General features: G+C 46.8%; 1 protein-coding gene across 4 annotated transcripts; it reads right to left on the bottom strand.

Annotated features, from left to right (window-relative positions):
- Positions 1–565: 565 nt before the first annotated feature.
- Positions 566–7,297, bottom strand: TAC1 (tachykinin precursor 1). Of its 4 annotated transcripts, none has more exons than XM_030504281.1 (6): positions 7,202–7,297; positions 6,280–6,417; positions 6,063–6,159; positions 5,434–5,457; positions 3,732–3,785; positions 566–1,206 (listed from the first exon to the last, which is right to left on the bottom strand). In XM_030504281.1, exons 2-6 carry the CDS (start codon positions 6,400–6,402, stop codon positions 1,157–1,159), a joined length of 348 nt encoding a protein of 115 aa, XP_030360141.1. In that variant the 5' UTR covers positions 6,403–6,417; positions 7,202–7,297; the 3' UTR covers positions 566–1,156. The 4 variants fall into 4 exon arrangements, with proteins under 4 accessions (XP_030360141.1, XP_030360151.1, XP_032776130.1 ...); XM_030504291.1 differs by having other exon boundaries at positions 7,211–7,288; XM_032920239.1 differs by lacking the exon at positions 3,732–3,785 and having other exon boundaries at positions 7,211–7,291.
- Positions 7,298–8,622: the final 1,325 nt, after the last annotated feature.

Below are 8,622 nucleotides of genomic sequence, written 5' to 3'. Positions count from 1 at the left end.
CTGTGATGAAAGCTCGTATGATAGCATCAGAGAAGTATAGCTTTTAGCAGGTGGAAAGAATATAGATTTCCAGATGCCTTGGCATCTGGTGAGATGTATATAGCATTTTGGGATGGTCCTGGATATATAGTAACCTGACTTTTTAATTAAAAAGATAATTACACTCACAATTTTTCCTCTTATATTGTATGGACTCAAGCCAATAGGTGCTTTTATTGCAAATCAGAGGTCTAGAATTTATTGAAAGGTTGGCTTTCAAATAATGAACCTGCAATAGTGGATGCACTCCACAGCAAATTATTCCACTTGGACCTGGGGGATACATTGTGCCCTTTTCATTCAAACAACACATTTCTTGATTTCTACCACATTTAGGATGGATGGCACCTTGTGTGACCTGGAACAGTTCCAGGAATGCTTGTCTCCAGTAGCAAATCCCCCAGACATTGCCAAACCCACACTAGAATGCTCACAGCCTCCCTGCAAAAGGAAGTCAGTAACTTGTTGTTTCTTTCCAGCCTCAGACCAACATGGGAAATAACTCCATCACTGTCACCAGAGAAAGTATGTTGCAAAATCCCCAGAGTAGTTTTTATTTAAAATGTTACTATCATAAAATTCCAGACTATGAAATGAAGACCTTGGATTCCCGTTCGACCTTACCCACCCCCTTTTTAAAATATATAGATACGTAGTCACAAACATAAAACATGCTGCAATGATACAAATATATTTTTTGATATGGAAATTACAGTACATTATAAACCATGAAAACAAATTGAGGCACTAGACTGTACATCAGTTCTGTTCTGCACTGGCTGTGAAGCTGATAGACTCACTTTCAATGAACAAAAAGAATATTTTCTTCATTTAGTGAACATAACTTTATGGGTCATATCGAATGATGTGCTTTGTTGAGAGACATCACCAGGGTTGCCGGTCCTTTTGGAACCACAACTCACCTACACAACATGTATCACTGCCACAATATGAAAAATAATCATTTTATTGAATGTACAACTGAAAAAAAACAGAACAAAAACCAACCCATCAGTTATTATTAAATAAATAATTATTCCGTACAGTGGTTAGTTTATATTACACTGCATTGGCCATTAGAACAAATGATGTTTAATAAATAATGTACAGGGATGTCTCATTTACGCCTCCGTTCGTAATTCTGTGCTATGCTCCTTTCAGAGGATCCTGCAAAAAAACGAAGCAGAATGAAGCACATGGTGCAGCCTTGTGAAAACCCCAGCAAGCACAAGGAGACGTCAGAGCCCTGCAGCCTGCTGGGTCATCACTGGACCCCATCAGCCTGTTTGGAACCAAGGCGAGGGCTCCCTGCCCAACCCAGAGCTGCTTTGGTTTGGGTTTACCCCTCAGACTACACTATCCTCCAGGAGGCTGAAGGTCTGAGCGGTGCTTTCTGCCTCTCGTCTATTGAGCTGCTTGAACCACCATTAACTCTGAGCTTCTTTACCTGCCAGTAAACCATCTAACTGATGGGATCTGAGTGCTCAATTTGTGGATAGAACCTTTCTGCGTTGACATGTCCACCTTCTGTCCTGCACAGTCAGCTCTTTGCCAGGTTTAAACCCTCCCTGTCCCCAAGCCCTGCAAACAGTGACACCTTTTATTAAGATCTGCAGCAGGAGCTAAGCAAAGCTCAGAATACCCTGCAGTGGACTAACTGCAACCTAAAATAGCCTTCAGTAACATATTTAACATTTAGTAGCAGTACATTTCTCCTTTTTGTTCTTTTAAAATGAGGATGAATCCCAGAGAGCCTTTCTTGGGCAGAGCCTCGCTGTCAGGTGATGTAGCTGGTCACCAGTCATCTTTGCCTCCACCCAAAGGGAGAATTGCTTTCACAGAACTTACGTGTGCCTAGCCATTACATGCATACACAGAGCTAGTTTTTGGGGGGATTCAGCACTGCATCCTGCAGGGAGCTGGAATTTTCGATCAGCAACAGGTTTAAATTAATAAGATTTCAGTTTTCACCAGGGTAAATGCAAAATGAGTTGAGCTTCCTCCAAATCGATTGTTACAGTATCTTTACTGTACATGTGGCTGTTTCCTAGCTTCTACCTGGAAGGTTCATCCAGCAGACTGCATAGCTTGGGAGACAGCCAGTGTCAGACCCCAGGACTGGGACGCCAGCATCCCAGTGCCCTGTTTTGTCACATGAGGCTTTAAATCAGCACCACACTCACACCCAGCAGCAGGGTGCCATAAGCTCCTACACATTGCCAGGGCACTTGGGGGCCTTCTGCAAAAGAAAACCATGGCACCAAGAAAAGGTCCTGCCCAGTTAAATATATTCCAGTAGGGAGAAGCAAGGACAGTCCTTGTATGTACTCATGGTCTTGCTTTGATTACGCATCCTTAGGACCTATTTTTCCCTCCAGAGAAGCACAACGAACTTGCTACCATTTTCCTCTCAGGGATTTGGGGGCAGAAAAGCAGTGAATTCTAGTTTCGCCTGTCAGGTAAGTATTACATAGCCTGACAGGGTAAAACTTCGTTATTCTCCTTTGTTATACAAACCACACAACAGTATCCTGACTATACCAGCAATTTTGAAATCAGGGCAATAAAATCTTTACCTTTTTAAAAAGATCTGCTGTATTTTACATTCTCATATTAATATAGATGTAATCCCAGTGGAAACCAAACCCAATTTATTACTTCCAGGCTATTTACTTTTGTAATAGCGAATATATTTACAGGTATTATGCATTTAATAGCTATTGCCACCACAGATAAAATTGTGCAAAATTATCCATGATACATAGCAATTTGCAAGATGATGCAGAGAGCAATATTACTAGTCTGAACAGGGTTTAATTGAAAATAAAAGTTACTGACAACCATAATTGCAGAATATAGATCACAGTGTGTATCCACATAATATAAAGGTGTCAGCTAGTAATTTAACTTTTATCATCCATTTAACAAAATGTTGAGAACTATTTCAGAGACATGAAATACATATTAGGGTTTTTTAACTTTTTTTAATTCCTATTCTGGGGAATTAACTGACACTTTATGGCTCATAGTGAGGGTTTTCCTCTGTACAGCCCTATAGCTTTCCCCCTATGTGGGGAAGTATTATGTTACCCTTAGGGGTTGTGCACATGAGGGAGGATTCTGCCCTGTATGGATGCTATGGGAAAATAACACAAAATCACAGTTTCAGTTCAAAGCTTAAAATGCTTGTTCCCTGGGTTGGGGCGGGGAGGGGTTAGGTAAAATGAAAAGCTGGAAGAGGCTGGAAATGTTTGACAGCTTGACCTGCAGAATGAGGTGGTGTTAATGGCAGACCTCTGCTCTTCCACCTTCGGCTCCAAGTTTGGGGAATAATCATCTCCAGAGGTGAAGAGGATATCCCTTTACCTGGGGACCTCTGGATTGGGATCACAAGCTTAAATTAGCCTTACATTTTCAGGCAAACATGCTGCTGGAAAGGACAGGACAATAAGGGAAACACCCTGGGGACTTCTACCTTGCCAGCTGCTCAGACCAGCCTGACTATCTTGAGCATTGCAGTGAAGCAGACCCTGAAACATTTTTGTTAACCTAGAAAATCCTGAGTCTTTTTCAGAGAACCCTGGATCTATACTGTATAAAGACTGCTTCTTCCATCTGCTGGGAGAGAACAAAGAGGCAACGGAATGAAGAGGCTGTATATCACCGAGTACCAGATTTAGTCATATACATACCAGAATTTAAAGATCTTTTGCCCATAAGTCCAACAAAGGAATCTGTTTTATGCCCTGAAAAATATATTTGGGCATATTTTAATACATTTTAAATAGGCAGGCTTTTAAGATAACATGTTCTTATGGGGAAGGAAGACACAGGCTCCAAAACTGTTCATCTCTCAGGCTAGTTGCTCACACCTCTTGGACAATGGAGGATGAACATCAGTCTGATTAATCAGACTGAACAGGTTAGACCAAGGCACAGGCCAGTTGGAGGACACCTTCTCATTAACTTAGGCTTTGTTTTGTTTTGTGGTTTTATTTCATTTTTTAATTAGAATGGAAAAATAATGGCCAATAACTGTTTTTTAGTCCTCTCCCAGTGCAAATCCTATTGATTTGAGCAAATGCGCAAGAAGGCAGTGTCTTGGTATAGCCTGCATCTGCGTGATGTATCTCTTCTACCTGTTGGTGTTTTTTCTGTAATGTGGAAGAAAAATCTTCCTCACAGGTCAGGCAGAGCCCTTACTGAAGGGGAAGCAAACAGGACTCTGTCTGGACATGTCTAAGCTAGACAGTGTGGCTCTGTTTTTGGAATGTTTATGAGTTCAGATATTACCTCCCTGTCCCATTAGTACTCCTCAAGGATCTGGATGTGTAGAGGATAAATTACTTCAAGTTTTGGTCTGCAGCACATATCAGGCATAGGGCTAGCCATAATTTCAGAAAAAGAAGAAAAAGCCATTCTCTTTCTAAGCTGACTTTTGAGGCAAACTTAGAAGTTTCTCTTTGGAAAGAATTTTGCCTGGTTAAGACGAATGATCCTCAGACCTCACAGGTACTAATTCAAGCTGAAGCAGTTTCAGAAAACTATAGTTTTTTGCTTTAGACAGCAGGTTATCTGACATGAGCTTTGTTTGAGACTCTTTAACTAGTCTTCCAGTACATAATCCTAGTGATAAGACCTTCTGCCTAACAGAACACTGGGACAGTTACTGACCTCTGTGGACAGAGGAGGTCTCACAGAATGAGAGATCAGTTTTACTTATTAAGTCTTCCAACTCCTGTCTAAGCACCTTCAGATAAATTCAGAGATTAAAATCATCACTGTGCAGAACAAGGGAATACCACACTACTGGTAACATCTCCCGCTTGGTGTTATCCAGAGGCAAAGCAAGACACACTTATTAACAGGGCAAGATGTGTTATTTATATGGCAGCACACCATCAATCAACCCCTGCTGTGAGTGGGGGTCTGATTCCCACCCAGACAACGCTGAGAGCATGGATACAGTATCTCATATGCAATGACATGGGCTCTCCTATGGAAGCATTCCTGGGGATTTGGGAATTCGCTATTCTATTTTTCCAGATTTTGCCATCTTAATTGCTGCTCTCCAAGTCTGGCAGTAAGCCTGCCTTGCCTATGAGAAAGGCTCACAGAATCCCTCCATGGGGAAATAAGAGAGCTGCAACATCCACACATTATGTGGATTGAAATCTCAAAGCTTGTGGCAGCTCAGATGATGTACAGGCTCATGACTGTATTGGGGGGGTGTGTCTGTGAATCCTTTAACAGAGTATTTCTCCACCACTGGTGCTGCCAGTCCTTAGCTGAACCCAATCACCTTCTAACTAATCTCCTCAACTACACGTCTCCCCATTTAAATATATGAATACTTTAAAAATTACTTAAAATATTTGCTTTTTTAAAACTTACTTTTATGAGAGATCTGGCCATATCCTGATTGGAAGAGGAAAGGAAAGAGGGAAAACAAAAGGAAAAAGAGTTGTTAAGAAAGGATTGGCATATACGTATGATGCTACTGCAATGCTTTGAAGAATCAAATACAGAAACTGCTGTACACATATTCCATCTAAGTGATCATTTACAACTGTGTTTCTCTTTGAAATGAGTACAAAAACTTGTTTTAGCTAAACCCACACAATTTGGACCTGTTTAGCTCCAGTTTCTTAGATCAATTCTTGTACTGGTAAACATGTAGAAATCATGGCAATAATTGTATACACAACAGATTTTCACATTTGGGCAATTCAGTGGCACATATGCTGACCCATGAATTATTGTGATAATCCTAACTGGTGTTCACATGCTGTAATTGATGTGCACCTAGCACTTTGATGTGAAGCCTACTCTTTCCCGGTTGGTGAGTTTATCTGGTATTAAACTTGTAAAAACCGAAACACATTCTCAAACACCCCACATGGCACCTCTGGGGAAAGATTTAGCACACTGAACCCGAGCGGTAACCGCTGTAAGGTTTGGGGCAGCACAAAGAGAAGGGGCATGCATGGAGACGAGGGGGGAGCACCCCCCGCCCTGCTCACCAGCATCCCGCTTGCCCATGAGGCCGAAGAACTGCTGGGGCCGGGGTCTCCGGGCCATCCTCTGCAGGAAGTGCTCCAGGGGCAGCGGCAGCTCCTCCTGCGGGGCGACAGCGGCCGGCGCTCAGCGCGGACCCCCCCCGCAAGCCCCAGAGCCCGCGGAGCCCCCAGCCGCGCCCGACACCGGTCCCCGGGAGGCGCAGCGCCCGCCGAGGCTCACCTTCGCCTGGTCGCCGTCGGACCAGTCGGACCAGTAGCTGAGGTCGTCGGAGGCGCCCATCTCCTCTGCCAGAGCCCGCGCCGAGGCCAGGAGGAGCACGGCGAAAGCCAGCGGGAGTCTCATCGCCACCTCGACGTCCTGCGGGAGGTAGAGGGTGAAGCACTGGCACTGGGAGCCCCGGCGGGGCATCCAGCCTGGGGGCATGCACGCACATGGCCCTGTACACATACATGCTCACACCTTCCCCCCATGGGGCACACCTGGATGCACACTTCTTCACACATACACACCTAGTTAGACACTCACAACACCCCACAGACTGCTACATACACCTCCAGACATACATACACCTCCAGATATACATACACCTCACACATATAGATGTGCAGTTAGATGTACACATACAGATAGACACACACATCCAAAGGTACCCCTCCACACATACAGAGTTATACATAAACACACCCTCACATGCAGATGCACATCTAGATACTCACACCTTCCCACGTACACACACCCAAACAGATACACCCCACTCACACACATACCGAGGTACGTACACATCTAGTTACAAACTCACACGAACAGCTACACACCTTGGATGCACACACCCAAACAGAGATATAGCTCTCCACACACACAGAGACACACGTGTCTAGAGGTACACTGTGCACATCCAGATACACGCATTGGGATAGGCATAAAACCAGGTCTGCACAGACACACACACGGGTGGACACCAGCATGTCTAGGCACCCCCCCAATGATACATACACATATAGACACACACACACGCATATAGGCAGACATATGGAAGTACACATGCACACACGCTCACAAACATGTAGGCAAGAGCATCCTCACGTATACAGATACACACGGACGGACGGACGGACGGACGGACGGACGGAGGCACACGCACCGTCTGTACCGGGGAGGGCGGGCGCTGCTCTCCGTGCGCATTAGCCGTCCGCGGGAGCGGTCCCCACTTTATATACCTGGAGACGGGGAGGGCCGAGGCAGCCTCATTTGCCTAAATGCAATTACCCTCGGTTTTATCGTCCCAGCCCCGCGACAGGCCCCGCCCCGCAGAGCAGCCCCCGCCCCTTCTCCCGCGGTGCCTCCGGCGCTGCCCGGCGTCGGGAGCGCGGGGTGGCCGGTCCCGTCCCGTCCCGTCCCGTCCCGTCCCGTCCCGCCCCACCCTACTCTACTCTCCCCTCCTGCTGCAGCTCCGGGCCACCGGTGCCGCCCCGTCCCGGCCGGTGCCAAGGCGCGTCCGGGCTGCGGCTGCGGAGTGCGGGTGCAGGGTGCAGATGTGGATGTAAGGATGCAGATGCCGCTTCGTTTCTCCCCCCGTTCCCGCATCGAAGGGACAGCTGGTTCCTGTGGCGGGCAGGGGTCGCGTGAGCGGGGAACAGCCCGAAGGAGGGAGCGGTGACCGACGGACCAGGCAGCGGGGCCGCCGGCCGTGCCTGGGCGAGATCCTGCCGCAGCCCCGTCCGCGGGGAGCGTGGCAGGACCAGCGGTGGGGGGTGCACGGAGCTGGGGAGGGCCTCGGCCGGCGGGTGCAGGTCTGGGGAGCCGGAGAGCACTCGTGTGTGTTCTTGCTGAGGGGCTGCCAGCACAGGGCAGCCGGCAGGCGCGGCTGGGCTGGCTGCTCTGGTGAGGCTGATTGCCGCCGCTGGAAGTGAGCCAGTCTCTCCCGCAGCACATCCATGCCTTCATCCTTCTTCTACGACAGCTTTGCATTGTTGCTGGCATTCAGCTCCAGTAACTGCTGAAGTTATCTTCCATTTCATAGTTGTTTCATCTTTTTTCTCCAATGCCACTTGTGCACGAGGCTTCTCATTTAACTTTGGTGGTCCCTCAGCATTTGTGTTGCCATGGTGTGTGGTACCACAGGCTAAATCAGACAATGAGCAAAGTTTAACAGGAGCTAAGAGTGTTTCTTTTGAGAAAGAAGGGAGTGGTCAGGAGCTGGAATCGGCTCCCCAGTACCTGCTTGCTTTAGGATGCTATCATTAAGGTGGCCTTGCTGACAGTGATAAACCTCCTCTCCAAGGACCATTCATTGGCATATAACTGTGGATACCAGGGGGCCTGGCACCTTGTTTGCTAAATAAAGGCATGATTAATACCAGGCCTCCCTGCTGGCAAGAAATGCTCCTCAGGACCTGAAGCATTCCCCAAAGAACAGCCAGGCATGAGCTGTTTCCCAACTCTGAGGGGTCTATAGACACTTCATCCGTAAGGCCCTGCACATAAGTAAGATTCTGACCTAATGATCTGAGGATCCCTCTGAAGTCAACACAGGCTGCTTGAGAGGGTGGTTGAGAAAAAGTG

This window comes from Strigops habroptila, chromosome 1, assembly GCF_004027225.2.
Source record: "Strigops habroptila isolate Jane chromosome 1, bStrHab1.2.pri, whole genome shotgun sequence".
Classification (NCBI taxonomy): Eukaryota; Metazoa; Chordata; class Aves; order Psittaciformes; family Psittacidae; genus Strigops; species Strigops habroptila.
The sequence above is the reverse complement of the archived record's forward strand: the minus strand, read 5'-3'. Positions and strand labels throughout refer to the sequence as shown.

Bases quoted from the DNA above. Each gene is read 5' to 3' on its own strand.
- TAC1 (XM_030504281.1), bottom strand. From the start codon at position 6,402: ATGAGACTCCCGCTGGCTTTCGCCGTGCTCCTCCTGGCCTCGGCGCGG. The intron at 5,458-6,062 runs GTGAGCAGGGCG...TCTTCCAATCAG, and splicing joins CATGGGCAAGCGGGATGCTG to GATATGGCCAGATCTCTCAT. The intron at 1,207-3,731 runs GTATGTATATGA...GTTTTTTTGCAG, and splicing joins CAAAAGATCTTTAAATTCTG to GATCCTCTGAAAGGAGCATA.